Raw genomic sequence first — 22,447 nt, 5'->3', positions numbered from 1 at the left:
GATTAAGCATCACTCATTGCAGAAGACACTCCCCTTGGCTGATTACAAATGGAATCAGCTGTTGATGGAGTTGACATGATCATGATTTAATTCTATGAAATGTCCTCATTGCAACAGACAGGCCAGCACTTGCCCAATCAGACAAACAGGAACCACAACTTGGCCAAGTTGACAAATGAACTTGACCATGACAGTCCCCAAACCATAGATTTATCATTCCTTTAAATGCAATTGCATTTTAAGAACCCATAAGCAGTAAAAAGTAGAGTCATATACCAAAAAATAAAATAGCATAGTACTGGCATATATAATTACCCATATGATTACCTTTACTGGAAATCTTTGTTTCTTTATTCTTATGTAAGACACTGTCTAGTGTCCTTTCCTTTAGCATTGCTTTTAGTGTAGGTCTAATGGTGATGAACACACTTTTGTTTATCTGTAAATGTCTTAATTTCCCCCTCATTTTCAAATACAATCTTGACAGTTATAAAATTCTTCCTTGGCAATTGTTTTCTTTCAGCACTTTAAATATTTTATCTCTCTGCCTTCTTGCCACCAAAGTTTCTGAAGAGAAATTGTACTTAATCTTATTGAGACTCATTTGTACAGGACATACTCCTCTTCTCTTGTAGTTTTCAGAATTATCTTTTTCTTTGGCATTCAACAATTTTATTATAATGTGTCTGGGCATTGTTCTCTTTGAGTTTAGCCTGTTTGAGATACATTGGGATTCTTCAATGTGTATATTCGTGTCTTTCATTAAATTGGGGGAGTCATTTGCCCCTATTTCTTTGAATATTCCTTCATCCCTTTTCTCTCTTTCTTCTTCTGGAACTCCTATAATATGTGTATTGGTATGCTTCTTGGTGTCCCACAGGTCTCTTAGGCTCTCTTTCCTTTTTTTCATTCTTTGGTATTTTTGCTCCTCAGTCTGAATCAGATTTTTTCTTCTGCCAGCTCCATACTGCTTTAAAACCCTCTCAGGAATTTTTCATTTCAGTTATTGTGGTCTTAAACTCCAGTACATCTGTTTTGTTCCTTTTAAAAATTTCTCTCTTTATTGTGATTATCACATTGTTTATTCATCATTTTCTCAATATCCTTTTGTCCTTTCTCTGTGTTTTCCTTGATCTTCTTGAGTATATTAAAGATTATTTGTTTTAAGTCTGTGTCCAGTATGTCCAGTGCCTGGTCCTCTTCATTGGTCTTTTCTGAATTTCTGTCTTGTTCCTTTGGTTGTGCTATCATTTCCTTCTTCTTTCTTTGTCTTATAATTTTCTTTTGCACACTGTGTATTTTAATAGTTTAAAGTATTAACTCTGGGATTTAGTCCCTGAGTTCTCCATTCCTTAAATTTGTACCCAGCTAGTGATAAGGCAGATTTCCTTGAGTGCCAGGAGGTGATAAAACAAACAAACCAATGCCAAAAAAATGTATTTCCCATTCTTTGCAAATTAGCTCTACATTGGATGGTGTTCCTTCAGAGTTTAGCCTTCTTATCAGGAAGATCAGCCTGAGGTAAAAGTGAAATGCAGGGTCCTCTCATCTTTTCTGAGCCTTTGTTTTGTCCTTGACTTGTGCTCACTCATGGCCTTTTGAATTCCCCTGTTTACAGAATCTGAATGTCCCCCCTTCCTGAGTTCTATTGTGTGTCTTAAAGCCTGTAATCTTTTGCCTTTGGTTGCTTTGACTTAATTGTTTTTCACACTACTTTAGCTCTCTGCAAGCTGCTTCTGCCTGCAGGACAAGTTCTGGGACATTAAGCCAGAGACAAGTGTCCTTGTTCAGTCTTCCAGGTTACCACCCAATAGACTGGTGCCAACATAAGGCACTATAGTATGCACATAGGGCTTACTCTGCTCCCTGTGGAACAGGACCAGAAACCCACAATGGGAGCACAGGACAGCTCCACACAGTGCCAGGGAGGGGGTGGGGGATTGGTCAGTAAAGGTGCTGTGAGATTCTCCTCCCATTTTTAAAGCTGTGTTTTCTTGATTTGGCATTTGCCCAGTTACTGCAACACTTTACCTGTTTTGGGGAGTTTTGAGGAAGAGCAAGTTTTTGCTAGTTGTCCAGATTCTGTGGGGGAGCAGTGCCTTAGAGTATATTACACTGCCATCTTAGTCAACTGGTAGTCAAGCTTATCTACTTTTAAGTTTTTAAATTTAGTATATAGAAACTGAAGCACATACTCAGTAACGCATAAAGGACAAGTGATAGAGATTTTCTTTAAAGCTCATGTTTACATGAGGAAAATAATTTGTAAAAAAATTATCATTATATCCATTGTCTTCAGTTTCCTTTTTGATATTATTTTTAAAATATTTATGTCATGCTTGCATGGAAGGGGTCTCAAAGGATTTTTATACTGTAGCAGGCAGGCCTTGCCCTCTTTCTGGTTTAGCTGTGCTCTCTGTGGAAAACCCCCAAACCCCCTCTCCTTGCAGGCAAGTGAGATAAGGCACATTTCCTGGTATAGAAACCCCCTCCCCCAGCCTTCAGGAATTGGTAAAGATGCACGTAGGCCAAAGAAGACATTCCTGGGGTGGGGGCCCCTCAACGGTTCAGCTCTGGGCCATTCTCAGCTTAAATCAGCCAATTGTGTACCTTGTCTTTATCATGTCAAAAAGTCTATAAAAGCTAAGGTTGCCTTTTGTTCGGGGCTCAGACTTTTGAGGTGACTCAGCTGGGCCCTCGTGCGCACGAGCTAATAAAACCTGCTTCCCGAAACTGCGGATCCTTAGTCTCAGCCTGTTCTAACTTCGTGGAACATTCCTGGAGGCCTGTGGCCTCATTCCTGGTTTTCGCGCTACAATACAATAAAACACAATGCAAAATAAGATATTTCTATCTAAATCAGATTGCTTGTATCTTTGCTTTGTTCTTTTATATAAAATCATTTTTATATAATAATCCTATTTATGTTTCTAAAAACTGTGTAATATGTATTTGCTTATATATGTACAGAAAAAAGCTGGAAAAATATACACCAGGATACTGACATTGATTCTCTCCAGATAGTTAGATTATAGATTGTTTTACTTTCTTCTTTCTGCTTATATGTCTAAAGATTCTCTAAAATTTTTACAATTAACTTGTATTAGTTCTGTAGTGAAAAAAATTTTAATTCAGTCAGTACTAATTTAGCTTGTTTTGACCAACAATCTAGTAATTATAAATAAAAGGGGTTTTACCTGAATTATCCCAGTGTACAAAGAAGGGAAGTTTGGAGGTGGAACATGGGCAACAGCTTCATTTTTATCTTCCCTTTCTTCACAGTCATCCCTCAAACCAGTGTTGAAAATAGCAAAGACATCTGGAAGCCAGAAGAAGTTCCAGAAGGAGCAGAGCATGATGACATGTGGGATGTTAGAGAAATACCAGAGTAAGTCAAATGAGGCAAGGAATGTGTTTGGGGGTTGAAGTTATATGCATTATCTGATACGAGTCTGTATTTTGACAAGATTCATAAAGTAACTTATACCACAGAAAAGATAAAACCACAGTGACACACAGAAGGCATGTGTAATTGATGACACTTTTCCTTTAGAACAGAAACAAATAATAAAACATAACACCTGCCTTTCAGTTATTATCTAACAAAACATAAAAGATGCAGCTATTTCCATTGTAAATTTATATTTAATGTCAGTTAGTTGTATAATGTGGAACTAACAGTGGGAGAAAACCAGCCCCCTAAATTATAATCACTCATACAAACTAAATTACAATACTATGTTTATGTGTCAAAGACTTGCTTTTAATTACTCAATGTTCCAGAATTTCAGTGAAAGGTTATGTTTTCCTTCCAATTATCAATTATTTACCTAGACTTATTAGATATTTTTAGGAGTATATTTAGTATTTAGTATATTTTATAAAAATGATTCAAATCTTGTTTTGTATCCTTTTCAGTACCATGGTATTGTAAGCATGAAATTTAGAATCATTATAATAAAAATACTTTCAATCTCACTCCGATAAAAAAAACTCATACTTTTTAGAATCTTAAAATATGTTTATATACATAGTGAAAATGAATGGTTAAATAGACTAAGCTTTAAATATATGTATTTAAAAATAAAACCTTAATTGAATATTTAGAATAGATTAAAAACTAAAGTCAATATTTACTAAATTATAATATAATTTATAAATTCTTGAAGACATCTATGGCAAGTAATCTGGTACTTCTAATTCTCACTACAAAATTGTGCCCAGTACTTTAAGAAAACCCCTATGCTTCTGTCTTCTGCATCAGTTCTGAAAATAGAAGCAATGAGAGACTGCAGATAATTAACTGGAGGAAAAATTATCCAGGTTCCAAAATAACATAAAAAAAAGTAAACCTCATAAGAAAATCAAAGAATATTTCAAAACAACATTTCTATCTGCATCTTGAGAATGAAGAGAGTAAATCTCAGGTTATGTTTATACAGTGCCCACATATCTATATTGTCATATTGTCCAATGAATGCCAAATATCCATACGTGGCAAACTCCAAATGTGACTAAATCTTCACTTTTCTTCTTGATGTTTGATGTTCTATAGATAGAACATCTATGAAATTTTAAATGAATAATAACCCCAGTCATGTTAAGAAGAAAATTGTTGCATAAGATTTTTCAATCTTTTTTTTATCTGATGTAAATACATTTCAAAATGTCTCAAGTGGTAAAGAGGAAAATGGGTAAAGAACATGAACAAGCAGTTCACAAAGGAAGAATTATTAGTGGCCAAATAAAAAATAATAAAGGCCTGAGCTAAAAAGGATTATTCAGTATTTGATTAGAGGTAATGAATAAGAAGAAAACATCAAAGGTTATGCTGAGGTTGCTAACTTGGGTGATGGGGTGAACAGCAATGCCATTAACTATGATAGGGTATATCGGTGGAGGAGAAGCAGTGTGTTCGATTTTGTATATGTAGAATCTGAGGAAACTTTGGGACATTGAGGTAAGCCTATAGAACAGGCAGTTGGAAAATTGTATCTGGAGCTCAGGATAAGAGCAAGAGGTAGAGAAAATCCATTTGGGAGTCACTGGCATATAGATCAATACCTTTCTCTTCACTTCTAAGCTGGCGTCACCTTTGTAAATACTTGGTAGATGTTATAGCCAATTAAGAGAAAAGTACCCCATTTCAAATAGTTACTTATTGTTCTGTTCAGACTCAGAGAAATCCCTTGGGCATTCTTATCTGCAATTGGTCAGAAGTTCAATCTAGTACTCTAGTCTTCCTGTCCAGAGATTTATCACTCATTCGTTTAGGGAAGAATCAAAGGGAAAAATGGTTTGTAAATGTTTGCTAACTTCATTCCATCTAAAAAGATAAGGGTAAGTTATGGCCGGGTGCTTATAGAAACCATTCTCTTCCTAGGGGCCCAAATTTTGGAGAAAGAAAATGCTTATGAATTCATATTTATGAGGTGAAATACTGGAAAAATCTCCTATTGAACTAAGAATTCTATAGGACTAAATTCTGAATACTCTAATATCGATGTGCTGGCTGTATTAATAATATGTTGGTTGTAGAGTGTAGAGGTAGAAAGGACCATAGAGATCATTTAGTTCAAACACTGCCCAGTCTCCCCTATAAATTGTACAAATATGGAAGCTGAGGCCCTATGAGTTTATGACTTGCCCAAGGTCACATAGTCAGTAACAGAAACATTACTAAATCTGAATTTTCTGACTCTACTCTGTGGCTTAAACTTAAGAGAGGGGGGTTTCTTTCTATTCATCAAATCCTGGTTTATGGGCCCAGCATTTTTCTGAGCCATTGTTTCCCAAGAAGGGACTTTCATTTATTCTTTTACTTTTAACCTTGTAGAATATTACTAGAACTTCCTCAATGCATTTTATTTGTATGGCTCTAAATAGCTAAGATTTATTTTTATGAAATTAGCATATATGAAATAAACAAAACCTGTTTCTAGATTTCTATTCCTTTATGACATGTCTACTATGTACCTGAAAAATTTCAAGCACTCTGTTTAGTCCTTTTATTTTTTTGTAATAGCATATCCTCATAAGGTCCTACTTTTCAGCTCTGTGACAGAAAATTGCTCTTTCATGTCAATCTCTATTATCATTGACTTTTTTTAGGTATGAAATTATATTCAAACAGCAGGTGGGAACTGAGGATATATTCCTAGGATTGACAAGAAAGGACTCATCGACAGCGTGTTGTGAAGATCTAGTGGTAAGCCTCCCACACTCCCTATTTTCTGTATCACCATTGTAGCTGAATTTGCCAACTTTTGTGAATATAATACTGAAGGAAATGCTGTAACTCTTTAAAAATAGTGATTGCTATGTTTCAGGTACTACAGGAATAATGGGATAGACAGTTTAAAATTGATAAAATTTTATCATACACTAAAAACATGTAGTAAATGAAGTTTACACATTGGATAAGATTTACAAATAAACTTAATAGACTGAATCATTTCTAATCCTATTAAAACTGCCCAATCCATGTGGACTGAATGAGTTGACAGACAATCAAAATAAAATATTTGCTTTCTTGACTCTGTCATCTCTTATTTCTGTTTTTCTTTTAATGATTCAGCCTATGGGGGATTAAAAAAAGGGATTTTATTCTTAATTTTTTTATCTGACTTTTTTATTTATTTAGTTACTTGGCTCCCTTATCTGAATGACATGACAGCATGTTATACAGCATCTTTGCCAAGTAGGTGTTTCTATGTAATAATAATATCAGTGCTAACAATATCAATAATACCACTTTACTTTTGTTTTTTCCATACTCATAAAAATCTTGTTGAAAAATCTGGTCCTAGCCAGACAGTGGAATGCAACTCATTTGATAGCATACACAACTAATTCTGTATTGAAAATTCAGTTTTTGAGTGCAGGGTCTATCAGCCACCATTCCCCCCTTCTTTTACAATAATCTACATTATAAAACAGTGACGTGTCCATAAGAGGTGCTTAATGTATTTTCCTTAAGAAGATAGTAAATGGAATCTTTCTTTTGTATGAACTTCAGGTTTTCTCTTTTTAGCAAAAAAGATCAATTGAATCAAGTCAAGTAACGGAAATAGTAACTTTAAGTATCTCAGGAGATTTTTTTCCAACTCTAATGAGCTAAAGTTTCAAGTAATCTTGAAGTAATTAGCTCCAAGGTTTTATCTGTAATGTTCAAATTCCTCCCTCTTAAATTACTGTTAAATTATATTTTTGAGATCTAATGTTGCGGATCGTTGTAAACTCTGAAGAAATTCTAGACGCTAAATATATAAAACTATTGTGAGTCTTTCCATTTCACGCGCACAAATTTTTATTAGTCTTAATAAAAACAGTATCCTGAATGAAGGATCTTGGAAACTAAATCACACGTCAGGACAAGAGTGTACAGTTTATTTAAAACTCATAGCATAACATAAATGAATGTTATGAATTCATAACATAAATGAATTCATTTGATTATTGACAGTTAAACTCAGTATTAATATAAGTCTACCAAGAGGTCAGACAGTTTGGCTAAGTGCCCCAGTCTCAGGCATGGTCACCACTGGAATGGCAGCAGCAAATGAAACATTTGTTAGTGCTATGGTACTTTACCACATGTACAATGTTCTTTTTCTCTTTCTTTACTTTGTTTATTCATTCATTAAATATTTAGCAAATACTACTACATACTAAGCACTGTCCTAAGTACTAGAGATAGAAAAATAAATAAGAAACAGTTGATTGCCCTCAAGGAATTTGCAGTAAAGAAGACACAGTTCACTATGATGAGTACATAATTAGAGGCATATACCACACACATGGTGACAGAAAACAGAAAGGGATCATCCATTTGGATGGACAGGGAATCTAACAGGGAAGAGCATTCCAAGCAAGGGTCAGCATATATGGAAAGCTATCCAGTTATGAAATAGCCGGGCATATTTGAGTAAGTGGTGAGTATAATATGAATAAAGAGTAAGAAGTGTACTGGGAAGCTAGCTCTCTGTTTCTCTCAAAACAGGCCTGATTTGTAGCTTGAATTTTATCCTGTAGGCATACGAATAATGGCATCTACTGCCATTGTTTAACCCTAACAGTACGACTCAGACTAAAGAGGCTGTTGGCCCCATCTCTTATATTAGTTCCTCAAATTTACAAACATGTTATTCCTATTTTATAATTTGGTATTTCATAAAATCTAAGACACCATGAAGTTGTAAATGTGCAATTTATTTAATAACAACCTTTCAGGGGAAAAATAGGTACACTGCCATATGAAATGTACATATTGATTGTGTTATGCATATAAGAAACACAGGTAAGTGAGGGGAAAATTGTTCCTTACAACTGGTAAACTTTGGTATTTGGGTCTCACACGTGGTCTACATATAACAATCTAACAAGAAAATTTAAGAAGAAAACCCTTTCTTAAGCTGAGGAAGATAATATGAGTGCAAAGTACAAAGGGTTATTTAAGTTCAAGGAGTGATTTAGAGTTTAAAATGCATAAAGGACCACTCCTTTTATCTACCTTCCTTAGACTCCAAATAAAAAAGCAAGATTTGTGAGTTCTAAATAAAAACGACAGTCCTAAACAAAATTTTGTTTGGAATATATATGTCTTCAGCAAACCTTCCATTCTTTCCTCCTAACTGCAAACCCAAAGAGCCCATTACCCAAATTGTGCCTGTCCTATTATGGCCCTTTGCTGTCCTACTCCTGACTTTGTAGCTACCAACTTCTCATACCTTAATCTCATAGCATTTTGAATCCAGTGCTAGGCCAGTGCTTTGCAGTTATGTTTCTTAACTGCAATTTTATGAAAAAGTCCAATGTGTAAACATTTAAGTGTCACTGCCTTGGTTAAAAGAGTGCTACTGCCCATGAGGCAGTTCCTAGGAATCATACTTGGGCTCCTTGGAACACAATTTGAAAGATGCTGATTAGCCTCTCCTCTTTATATTATTGTTGAGATACTAAGGCAAGGCTTTCAAGATATCAAAAACTCATATAAATTAATGGAAGGATAGTAACGTAGCCTAGAGGGCTTTTTCCTCCTAGTTGCCCCACACACCACACACACACACATTTTTTTAAATCCGCTGTCTTGTTTATAAGGCCCTAGTCTTTTTTGATTTTATATTTTCTTTCATCATGCTCTATCCCTCCCATAAGTCTCCCACTGTAATAGGTTTGATAAATGTCCTTGAACATATGTCCTTGAATACATATGTATCATTGCTTGGTCTAATTTTTTAATTCAACAAATACTTATTGAGCACTTACTATGGGCTAAACATTATGGACCAGATAATGGATATGCTGTGTTGAAGAAAATAGAAAAGTTCTCCTTCTCTCAGTGAGCTTGATGTCAAGATTAAGCATGATGGCAACTGCTTAGGTGGGCTTAGCATGCATTCATATATTCATCCAATAAAGAAACAATGAGCTCAACTGGATACAGTTTATTAATTACACAGAAGCATAAGTAAGAGCAGCATGGTATCAGCTCTCTATGTCCTTTTGCCCATAGGACAACATGGAACCAGAGAGACCAGATGGCAGGCAATATAAGCAATGAAGTACTCTGTTGTAAAAGCAAACCCTAGACTGAAGCTAAACAGCTTTATAGCCTGCATCTGTACCCAAGGGGAGAGAAGTGGGAAGACCTATGCTTACCGTATCCAGGGAGTTGAAACAGAACTGCCTCATGGCAGCATCCCACAAGATGGGGAGCCTCTCACAAAATAGAGAGGGAGAGAAAAAACAGTCCCTCTCACAAAATAGAGAGATAGAGAAGAAAAAATCCCTCTCAAAAACTACAGAGGTAGAGAAGAAACAGTCTTGAGATAGCTCCTTACAAGACTGTCTATCTTCCCATGCTCCAGGAGGATCATGCTCTTCTAAGACCTCATCAGAGTACAGTTGAGCCTTGCCTATGTGGATATGTGCAAGGTCGCCAGAGTACCATGATGGGGCATTTTCCTACACTTACTCTCTATGAATATGTTTTTTTTTCATGATTTCCTGATAAGTTGTCACTTATCATTATCATAAACAAATATTTACATACTGGTTACTATATGCCAGACATTTGTCTAAGAACTTTACGCATAGTAACTCATTCATCCCAATACCAACCCTATGAAGTAAATGCTATTATTATCCCCACTTTACAATGGGGTTACTGAAGCACAGAGAGGTTAACTAACTTGCTTAAGCTCATACAGTAAAAATGTTGCAGATCTGCAATTTGATTCCAAATTAATTCCTTCTCTCAATAAGTTTGATGTCAAGATTAAGCATAAATTCCAAAGTGATATGAACCAAAGAAAAGGAAGTCTAAGGAGACTTCACAATAGAAGTGTCATTTGATCTGGACGTTTGATGGACAGATGATAGTGTATCAGGCAGAAAAGAGTGGAAAAGCTTTCCAAACAGAGTGTCTAGCATAAGCAAAGCCTATGAGAGTGTATGGTATGTTTTGAGAACTATTTGTGATGTTTTTGGAGCCTGGAATGCACTGAAGTGAAATTATAGTAGATACAACAGAATAAGTGGCTTAGAGCCAGTTGTAAAAGTTCTTCAATGTCATATCATGAAATTTGGACTTTATTTTGTGGGTATTAAAGTTTAAATTTTTGAAAAGCTCATAAATTGAGTGATTAGATGTGTATGTCAGAACAGCAACGCTAGTGGCAGTGTGAAGATTGATTTTGGTGTAATTGTGGTGAGATTTAGGAGTGAGTTTGGAAGACTGCTGTTTAAAAAAAAAATTGCACTAGTCCAGGTGAGAGAAGTAAGAGCCTGAACTGTGGCAATGGGGATGGAGAAGAGAATGGCTTTGGTAGACATTTTGGAGATAGCATTAATAGAACTTAGGAACTTGTCTAATGTGACATTTAAAGAGAGAAACAGGAATCAAATTTCAAGCTTGGGTCTCTAGATGAAAGGTGATGGCATCAATCAAGATTTAGGAATAGAAAGTGTTTTTATCTCTGGATGGTAGACTTAGATATACTTCTATTTTTTTGGCTCATGCAAATTTTCCATATTTTTGACAATTATCATCTTTTACTTTTAGAGAGAGTAAACAATCAAAGGATGGTTTTATTTGTGTAGTATGTGTATGTTTTGGGGGGAGAAGGAGGTGTAATGCAAACAGAAGAAGACAAAGATGTAAGAGAAAGATGTTAACTTTTGGCTATATTGAGTTTGATGCGCCCATAAGAAATTTTATTGAAATTCTCCAGTAGGCTGTTAGAAATACAAATCTATGTAGAATTCAAGAGGAAGAAAGGGACTGGAAATGGTGATTTGAAGAGTTGATGGTGTTTTCTCTCTGATTTTAAGCAGTGTGCAGGGAGGAAGATTGAGAGGGATGTCAGGAAACCTCAGGAATGGTCTTAATATTGGGGGCAGAATAGGTGGCCCTTGGGATAGGGCTAACAATCAGATTTAGAGTTCAAACAGAGGCACTGTAGATTCCTACTCTACTTCCAGGTGAGGTATTGAAAACAAAGTGGAGTTGAATCAGTGAAGTGAGGTTGGGGTTGTGGCCTTGTTTTAGAGATACAAAGATGATGGGGAAGTCAAGACTGTCAGAAACAGGGTAGGTGAGAATTGGAACTGGCTTATCTCTGAGAAAACAGGACCTGAGTACTAAACCTTTGGGATACCAGTTGGGGAAGGTGGAAAAGGAATTCTAGGTATGTAGAAAGAATGCAGGAAAATAGTTTGGCTTTCACATAGGACTGTTTTTCAATGCAATTTTATTAAGATATATTTGCATATCAAATAATCATCCAAAGTGTACAATCAGTGGTTCACAGTATCATCATATAGTAGTGATTTATCACCACAATGTTTTAACATTTCATTACTCCAAAAAATACATATAAGAATAACAACAAAAAGTTTAAAAAGAATATCCAAAAGAGTCTATGCCCCTTATCCCCCCCCTCCATTATTTATTTATTTTTGTCCTTATTTTTTACTCATCTGTCCATAAACTGGATAAAGGGAATGTCAGCCACAAGGTTTCACAATCACATGGTCCCACTGTAAAAGCTATATGGTTATACAATCATTTTCAAGAATCAAGGCTACTAATACAGTTCAACAGTTTCAGGTATTTCCTTCTAGCTATTCTAATAACGAAAAACTAAAAAAGGGTATCTATATAATGCATAAAAATAACCTCCAGAATGACCTCTCCACTCTATTTGAAATCTCTCAGCCACCGAAACTTTGTTTCCTTTCTCTTTCCCCTTTAGGTCAAGAAGGCTTTCTCAATCCCATGATGCCTGGTCCAGGCTCATTCCCAGGAGTCATGTCCCACATTGCCAGGGAGCTTTATACCCCTGGGAGTTATGTCTCATGTAGGGGGGAAGGCAGTGAGTTAACCTGCCAAGTTGGTTTAGAGAGAGAAGCCACATATGAGTAACAAAAAAGGTTCTCTGGGGATGACTTTTAGGGTTAATTATAAGTAGGCTTAGCTTCTCCTTTGCAGAAACAAGTTTCATAAGGGCAAGCCCCAAGATTGAGGACTCGGCCTATTAAATTGGTAGACCCCAAAGCTTGTGAGAATATCTGGAATTCCCCAGGTGGGGAAGTTTAATATTTCCAATTAGGACGATTTGTAGTAGAAAACTGAATGGGTGCAGTGAGGAAGCTGGTAAACAAATTCTTATTTTCACCTATGGGTGTTGAACAGTGGATTATCTCTAAAATCCAAAAACAGATGGAGCTAGGGTTACTGTTATGCTATAAAATGTCCCATCATTTGCTTGGGGTGGAGAGGCTAGAAGCCTAAAGATCATTTGATACTCGTTTTGAACAAGAATGGATACATAATATGTCGGTAATCCTACTTTGATGGCTCTATATTGATACCGGGGCATTTTGGTGTGGGCTAAAAGTCAGGCCATTCAGTCTGTGGTTTTATTTTATCATCAGCTCATCCTTGTGCCTCACTAAATCCCTTATATTTCACTTAGAATGAAGTGAGTGTCAGGGATGGGTGATGAGTCAGTTACCAGCTGGAAAACACGACCAGGAGTCACATATTTATCACAAGCATTCATCTCAGAAAGGACTATCAATCATTCTGAGCAAAGTGTCTACTCATTCTCTGAGAATTCACTTGTTTCTTTAATGGTCTACTTCTCAAATCCTGGTTTCTCCTTTAAGGTTATAATAGTCATATTCATTTACTTTTTTCTTTTTTTTGTTTTCATATTCATTTACTTTTAATGAACAGATTGGGCTGCTTGAAAATGGATTCTCTTTTCCATTTAAAATTCTAGAGGATAGATACCTGTGTTTTTTGGTAGGCTTCCTCATTATACTAACCTTATTTGATTGGTGATATATCAGACTGTGTGGCAGGGAGTAGGATATTTGAGCTTTAATATGATTTCTTATTATCAGCTCCAGCCAGCACAGTAAACCTTCAATTAAATTTCTAATAGTTCTCTCAGTAATATACATACATTTATAGGTAATATCACAATACTCCTTTATAATGATCATGGTAGTAGGGAATGAATACACCCTTAAGAACTAATCTAATTGTATAGACAATATATTTCTGATTATGAAAGTAATATATATTTAAAATTTTAAGCAATACCAAAATTAATAAGGTTGAAAACAAAGGTCCCTCATAATGAGAGAGAGAAATAAAGAGAGACAAATTGCCATTGAGATGGGCTAAGGGTCAGGGGTAGAATAAGGGTGAAGGTTGTCTTATACATATTATTTGGTAATAAAAATCAGTAATTTTACATTTTGCCGATAACATTTTGAGCAAGTTTCATCACAAGATATGGAATCTTTGAACTGGAACTGGCAGGAACTTCTAAGTCCATGCAAGCAGATTCACACGTTAACCCTGAAAAACACAAATATTTGAGGAATGGGTAAAGGAAGAGGAACCTAAGGACATTTGGAGATGGGGGTAAATCATAATAGTATCTACTGCCATAAAGAAGTAAATTGGTATTAGCAAATAGAAGAAAATCTTAGATTTATTAATCAAGTCTTTGGTGATCTTTGGAAGAGGGCACCATCAGGAGTATGGTGTGGGCCAGTGCTAATTGAAGAAAACTGAGACGTGAATAGGAAGTGAGAAAGAGAAGTCAGCAAATATAGATTGTTCTCTGGGGAAGTTTAGCAGTGAAGGAGAAGAGAGGAGATAGTTGTTGAGGAAAAGGCAGGATTTAGGGGAATGTTTGGTTTTGAATAAAAGACTTTAGTATGCTTTTCAACTGATGACAAGGACCCACTCATTCATTCATGTAATATTTGTTGAGTGTCTACTCTGTGTCATTGGTGGCTGATGAACAAACAGTGATAGACACTTTGGGGACTTTTAGAAATGGGTAGAGGCATTTTGGTTTTCACAATGATTGCAAGATGTTACTGGCATTTAGTACTCAGGGGTCAAGAATGCTCTAAATCCTGCAATAAGAAGGACAGTAATGAACAATGAAGAATTGTCCTGCACAAAATGCCAGTAGTGCTCCCCCCACCCCCTGGCTTAGAAATACTGGTTAGAAAAAGGAATGAAGATACGAGGGTAACCACTCAGTCACATTTCACCCTGTTGACTCTCCTCCTTGAATCACTTTTTTCTCTTTATTTTAGTGATTCCATGTACCCTGGTTTTACTCCAAAACCACTGGATATTCATTATCTCCTTTTTCCAAAATCTCTGGCTCTTCTTTTGCCCGGAGTTCCCTACAGATATGACCTGTGCCTTTTCTTTCTAACTATTTTCTTTCCATCTAGTTTCATGGCCTTAAATACCATTTATCTCTCTAGTCTTGACCTTTCTCATGAGCTTCAGATTCTTATCATCAACTGCTGCTTAGTTGGCATCTCACACTTGTTTAATAGTTAAATCTAACATGTCCGAAACAGAACTCTCAGTTGTTTTCCCCAAACTTCTATCTCATTCATCTTCTTCATCTCAGTAAGTAGCAACAACATTCACTCTCCCAATTACTTACAGATTATAGGAATGTGATCTCTTCGGCTCAAGCTAAAAACCAAAATCATCCCTCTTCTTCTTTCCTTTATGCCTCACATTCAACCATCAGCAAGTCTGATTAACTCTGCCTTCAAAATATATTCTAATTATTTCATATCAATGAGATCAGTGAAATATTTAGAACAAGAAAATTCATGAAGTCAGAAATTTGAGTACAGGTTACCAAGGGCCTGGGTGGGAGTAGGACTATGGAGACTATGCTTAATTACAGAATTTCCTTCTGGGGTGATGGAATAATCTGATAATGGCTGACGGTGATGATAACACAATGTGAATGCAATCAATATCACTGAATTTTATATTTGAGTGTGGTTAAAAGGAGGAAATTTAGGTTGCATATATGTTACTAGAATAATTTTTTTAAACCATAGAACTATACAACGTAAAGAGTGAACCATATATACGATGAACTATAGTTAATATATAATTATAATAATATTGTTTATTCAATTGTAACTAAGTTAGCACACTAATTCAAAGTGTTAATAATAGGGAAAACTGTTGGGGTTAGTATATGAGAACTCTGTATTTTCTGAACGATTTTTTGTAAACTTACAACTTCTCTAATTTATAAAAAGCAGTAAAAATATTTTTTAAATTCATTACCACCACAGCTATCACCCTGATCCAAGCCATCATCATCTCTCACCTGGGCCATTATGATTCCCTCCTAACTCTTCCCTGCTTAAACTCTTGCTTCCCTACAGCTTCTTCTACCCAATAGCCACAGAGATCCATTTTTAAAGTAAATCAGATCACGTCACTTCTTTGCTCAGAACCTTTCAATGGCTTCCTATTGCACATAGAACAAAATGCAAACTCATTATTTTAACTCTGAGCCCTTATATGATATGGCCCCTACTTACTTTTTCAGTTGCATCTAATGCCACATTTTCTTCTTTGTTCACTATGCTCTAATCTATCTGCCCTTCTTTCTGATTATTTAATATGTCAAGGTATCTCCTGACTCTTTGATGTTCATTCCACCTAGATTATTCTTCCCTCAAATGATAATTTTACCTCCTCATTTCCAATACCTCATTTTTTTCTTGTCTAATTGTACAAATTAGTACCTCCAGAAATATGTTATATAACAATCGTGGATACAGGACATTATTTCTTATTTTTCCCTTTAATTAAAATGCTTCTAGTGCTTTCTTGTTCAGGCTGATACTTGTCTTTTGGGTTCCATGTTCTAATTTCATTAAGAGTTCTAAACAAGAATGGATGATGAATTTAATCAGATGCCTTTTTAACATTTGTGAATATCACATTTTATCACTTTTGACTTATCAATTTCACAAATTATGTTAAGAGAGTTCTTAATATTGAACCATCCTTGCATTCATTCAGTCATTCAATAAATATTTATTAGGTCCATGATAAGACAGGCATTGTTCTAAGCACTGAGGATAACATAGTAAACAAAACAGAAAAACTCACTTCCCTCACAGAGCATGCTTTCTAGTGGGAAAGATAGGTAATAAAACAAAATAAATAGATACATTTGTACATTTGAAATGGATAAATGCTATGAAGGAACAAAGAGCAGGGAAAGTGATAGGGAGTACTAGTGATGGTGGAGTTAATTTTTAACTGTGTGGTCAGGGAAATGGCACTATGTGATCAAAGATTTGAAGGAGATAAGGAAGTGAAACTAGAATGTTGGAAAGATTATCTAAGTGGGGATATTTAAGTCACCAAGATTTAAGACAGGAATTAATGTTAGAAAGATCAGTAGTGAACCAGGAACTTATCTTAGAAAAATCAGGGTGTTTTAGTTCGCTAAAGCTGACACAAACAATATACCAGAAATGGATTGGCTTTTACAATGGGGGATTTACTAACTTGCAAGTTTACTGTTCTGAACCCATGAAAATCTCCAAATCAAGTCATCATCAGGTGATATGTGGACTCCTGTGTCATATGGCCAGGCACATGACGATGTCTTCTGGTCTCTCCCTTTTCTCCTGGATTTTGTTGCTTTTAGCTTCTCATTGCTCCATCTGTAGCTTTCTTTCTAAGCTTCTGTGTCTTTTTCTCTCTGAGCTGCTCTTGCTTTTCTCTCCCAGCTTCTTTGGCTTTTTCCCTCTCAGCTTCTCTGAGACTTTTCTCTGTGTCTTCTATCCTCTTATAAAGGACTCCAGTAAGAGGATTAAGACCCACTTGGGGCATGCATCAACTGAAATAACCTAATCAAAAGGTCTTACCCACAATAGGTCTACACCCACAGGAATGGATGAGCTTTAAGAACATGATTTTCTGGGGTCCATAAAGCCCCCAAACCTCACAAGAATTAATGACCCATGATTGGTAGATGATTGCAATGAGTGGGTAAAGTGTGAGGATGTGAGGTTTAAAAAAAAAAGGATGAATGGAAGGATCAGGCCCAGTTATATGAAGGAGGAGGTCGGAGAAAAAACAGGTAACAACTGAGGAGACTGTAGGCAAAACAGTATCTCCCTTGATGAAATCTGGATCAGATTTCAGTTAGACTAAGAAGCTGAAGAGAATATTCAAAGAGGCTTAGGGTATAAGGGATGATGTCCTTTGAAATGAGAGGGCCTAATGGAAGGGTTTCAGGAGTTAATAAGGGGTAAGAAATGGAGACAGAATAGGAAATATGAAGAATCATTTGGGAATTAGAGGGTGATAAGGAATGACTTGGGAGTCTGAGGCTTTTTGTGATTATTGATAGAGATAAAAATATAATGAATTTAGTTCTGGTAATCTTAAAACTAGTGGTGGTGAGGCTGTGAATGTTTGGAGTTGGAGGTGCCAGTGGAGATATGGAGGCCTGTGGATGAATGTTGTTACTCCACAATGAGCTGAGCTTATCCTTGACTCCTCTGAAAGGAGGGAAGTCATACTTATGTGATCTTATAAAACAGTCATGGAAATATAGCAGTGGAATGTTTCAAAATTGTAACATTATAGAAAATTTATCCATCAATTTAAAAAGATCTACTGGTTTTGTACCCTCTCTCTGTAGAATACATACCTCTATATTTTTATTCTTCAGAGGTAAATATATAATGTCAATGTAGGGATCCATTATCTATGTTTTTCATTTTCCCACAGATTTTCACTGCTCATGAGACATTTTCATTGCTCATGGCAGCCATGGAAAAAAAAATCTCACATGTGTTTCCATAGTTAAATAATGGGAAATTAAATCATTGAAGCAATTCAGAGAGAATTACTTCCACTTTCTCTGTTAATCAAAATTCCCTAATGCTGTCAAGTTTCAAATGGAAATTCAAATAGTCTCAACTTCTTCCCTAAGAATCATACATACTGGGTGTGGTTACTATATTTCTGTCAAAGAACAGTATTTTTACATGTAAATGAACATGTGGGACATTTAGTGAAACAAAATAAGCCAGAAACAAAAGAACAACAATGGTTTGGTCACCTTTAGAAAATGCTTATAAGAAAACAGGGGCCTAGATTGTAAAAAAACCTATATATATATATATTATTATATCTGATGATTAAAATAAAAAGAATTAAATAAGAATATCCTTCAAAGTGTCAGCCCAAACTTCTGTATATCGTAAGCTTCATGGCAATTTCAGTAAATAGTGTAGACTGACCAAATTACATATAAGATATGTTTCACTTATTCTTCTCTTGTGGTAGCCACAAAGTATCCATGCAGGATGTTATTTGGACTTCTCATGTCAGTTCTCAAACATCTGGTAATATGATCATAGACATTTATCTGAGGATTTAGAGAGCTTGTATTAATTACTTACAGATAGATTATAGGAATATGCTCTCTTCAGTAACCATCTTGTCTTATAAATCTGTCATAAGAACAAGAAAGGAAAGAGGAGGTTTAAAACTCAAAATGACAATCCCACAATAATACACTTTGATATATTAAGCCAGGCCTTCACAACACATAGGAGAATAAACACAGGGCAATGAAAACAATTTGGAAACAATTTTCCTTCCTTTATCTTTCTCCAGGAAAACCCCAAAGTGAATTCCCAGACAGAGACTAACCAAGTAGTTTTGGCTATTTGCCTAAGGACAAGACGAAAGTGGAAAACAGGGATTTCATAAACCTTAGATTAATGGACATTCCCTATCACATTTCTATTTACAAGCCAGATGACAGGCATTTGATCTATAGTTAGTGATGGGTCCTGGGATAACCAACCTCTAAGATGGCCTCCAGTGATTCTCACCTCCTGATATTCTCCCCTTTCTGTGGTCCCCTCCTACAATGAATAGGCCTGACCTGTGTAACCAATTATATATTACAGATATGAGTGTGATTTATGAGCTAGGTAAAAAAAAAAAGATGTCACTTCTGCCTTGTTCTTATGGATCATTCATCCTGGAGAGAAGACAATGGCTGTGTCATGAAGACACTCAAGCCACCCTATGGAGCTGAAGAACTGAGGCCTACTGCCAACAGCCATGTGAATGAGCCATCTTGGATAAAGATCCTCTTGCCCCAGTCAAGCCTGCAGCCCAAGATGATATCTTTTTTTAAAAAAAAAAATTATGTATTTTTATTGAGATATCTTCATATATCATACAGTCCGTCCAAAGTATATAGTCAGTGGTTCACAATGTCATCTCATATTTGTCACCATGATAATTTTTAGAACATTTGCATTACTCCAGAAGAAGAAATGAAAAGATGAAAGAAAAAATCCCATACATCCCATTCCCCTTACCCCTCCTTCTTATTGACCACTAATATTGTAATCTACCCAATTTTAAGCCTTACAATAAGAATAGGTTAACTAAGACAGTATAGTATTAACAGAGATAGTTCAAAAATATATGTAAAACTACAAATGAAACAAAACAAAACATCCAGAAGTAGATCTATACAAATACAGGCAGCTGACATTTTTTTTGCGAAATACTTATATAATCATTATCAAAGATTAAGGCTGCTGGATTACAGTTCAACAACTTCAGGTATTTCCTTTTGGCTATCCTAAAACACTAGCTCTAAAAAGAAATATCTGTATAATAAGTTAGTAGTTACAGTCATTTGTTAAATCTTAATTTCTCAGTTTCACCTCCTTCCTCTCATTTGATATTTCTCTCAATTTTCAGGGATGTCTGGAAATAACCATTTTAACTTCTTCATACTGAAAAGGGGTGTTAACCATCTGCGGTAGAGGGATGAACTTGGTTGTTGTTTTTGGAGAAACTGGTACCTCTGTGTTTCAGGACTTATCTACCTTAGGCTCAATCTGGAGGCCTCAAGATTCTGAGAAAATAAACTTACCTTGAAAAACTTTTATAGAGACTTACATAGAGCCAGGGCTCTTCCCTAGGGTTTTCAGAAATTCTGTTGGTTGGGGAATGGCATACTGTGGTAGTTTGAAATATCTGGCTAAAGCTTGCATAAAAGTAACCTCCAGAAATGACCTCTTGACTCTACTTGAAATCTCTTAGCCTCTGAAACTTCATTTTGTTGTATTTTTACCCCTTTTGGTCATGCTCAATCCCATGATGCCAGGGCCAAGCTCATCCCTGGGAGTCATGTCCAACATTGCCAGGGAGACTTACACCCCTGGGAGTCATGTCCCAAGTAGAGGGGGAGGGTAGTGAGTTTATTTTCAGAGTTGGCTTAAAGAGAGAGGCCACATATAAGCAACAAAAGAGGTTGTCTGAGAGTGACTCTTAGGCATAATTACATACAGGCCTAGCTTCACCATTGCAGAAATGTTTCATGAGGGCAAGTTCCCAAGATTGAGGGTTTGGCTTACTAAATTGGGGCTAAGAGAATATCAGGAGTTCCCCAGGTGAGGTAGTTTAATAGTTTCACCTTTTTCCCCAGTCCCTCAAAGTGACTTTTTAAATATGTTATTTTCTGCCCACCATACTGTGGAATGTATTGGATATTACATTAACCCATCCAGAATAATAAGGTCTAATTCCCTATTCTAGGCTCCATGCAACTGGTTTTTTTTAAATAAACTGAACAGATGGGTTAAATTAGATAGGGTGCTACAAAAAATTTAAATTTTGGACTGAATAAACATCTCTTCCTTTGTTCTCCCACAGAGGTTGAGATTTTAAAATACAGACAGTATTATCCTTTACCCTGTATTCTTATTTACCTTAGTCCTAATCAGATCCATTTATTCATAGTAAGATGATATCTTGACTATTCCTTCATGATAGATTCTAAGCCAGAATCATCATGATTATTGTTGTTTTGAGCCATTATTTGGAGGGTAATTCATTATGCAACAATGATTTACTAATAAGTGATAGAACCAGAATTCATACCCCAAGATTGACTCCAAATGTTGAACTCCCGAATAGCTGAAAGATTCCCATAAAAATTTTTAGCATTTTCCTTAGTTTACTTATTAAATAATTTTTTATGTGAAGTGAATTTAATTTGCATCCTATGTAAAGAGAGGTACCTCACTCCCTTTAATCATTTGGTCAATGACATCTTGTATTACTACTTTTGGACAAGTTAAATCCTGGGTATAATAAGTTCGAGGTCATTTAATAGCCCTGTCTATTTTACAAATATTCATTGAAAGTATTTCTGAAGAAGCCTGATTTATGTTTCAGGAGTGATTTTCTCTTATGAGTCCTCATTGAACCTTCTATCTTGTGCAGTATTAATGTATGCCACTTAATTTGTCCCTTCTCCAGTCCCTCCTCTGAAACCATTTTAGTATACAATTTTAATTTCCCCAAGAAGTAAAATCAGTTGTTTCTGAATTAGATTTGAAATCTTCACTAGATTTGCAAATGATTTTAATAACCACTTCAAAGATCTACCCAAAAGTTTTAGCTAAGTTTCACATAAATCATAATTCATTACTCCTTCCTCAAATGTTATTTCAACCCTGTGGAAAAAAATTCTTTACCTTGAAAGATCGAAACATTTCAGATGAAAGAAACAAAAATTTGTATCCCTTGATTAAGATGGTATGAGTCTTCTTGTGAATAAAGGACATCTCAACTCATCTAGCAGACCAGAATGTTATTTAGTTAAAATGGGGCTTTCTTTGTCCAATGGAACGCACATTTACTTTGAGGTAGAGTGCCTAGAACTGCCTCTTTGAGAAATGTTCTAATTTCTCTTATAAAAAGCATCTCCAATTATGAGGATATGAATTTTCAAAATATAAATTAGATAATTCTTTGTTTAATGAAAATATTCATGATAGGATATATTTAGATGGTTACACCTCTCAAGTGTGATTTACAAATATTTGTTTATATACAGATTCAATGAACTAAAATATTGTTCCACATACTTTATATTTCAAAAATACTGTTGCTTACTTGCAACTTCTTACAAATAATTCTAACTAGTCCCATTACCTATTTGATATTTATTTTCCTCATAACCTGTTGCTTTCATCCTTGCCATTCTAATCTGAAATCAATAGATGTCCAATATGT

The 22,447-nt window shown here is 35.6% G+C and overlaps 1 protein-coding gene across 2 annotated transcripts in view; it reads left to right on the top strand.

Annotated features, from left to right (window-relative positions):
• The window catches only part of DNAAF6 (dynein axonemal assembly factor 6), a 66,225-nt gene that overhangs the window by 37,935 nt on the left and 5,843 nt on the right, over positions 1 to 22,447 (top strand). For both annotated transcript variants that reach the window (XM_077145819.1, XM_077145818.1), the window contains 2 exons: positions 3,283 to 3,388; positions 6,112 to 6,208. In XM_077145819.1, the coding sequence (XP_077001934.1) occupies positions 3,283 to 3,388; positions 6,112 to 6,208 (203 nt within the window). The remainder of the gene's footprint in view (positions 1 to 3,282; positions 3,389 to 6,111; positions 6,209 to 22,447) is intronic.

Source organism: Tamandua tetradactyla, chromosome X (genome assembly GCF_023851605.1).
Source record: "Tamandua tetradactyla isolate mTamTet1 chromosome X, mTamTet1.pri, whole genome shotgun sequence".
In the NCBI taxonomy this organism is placed as follows: Eukaryota; Metazoa; Chordata; class Mammalia; order Pilosa; family Myrmecophagidae; genus Tamandua; species Tamandua tetradactyla.
This window is presented reverse-complemented; position numbering and strand designations above follow the sequence as displayed.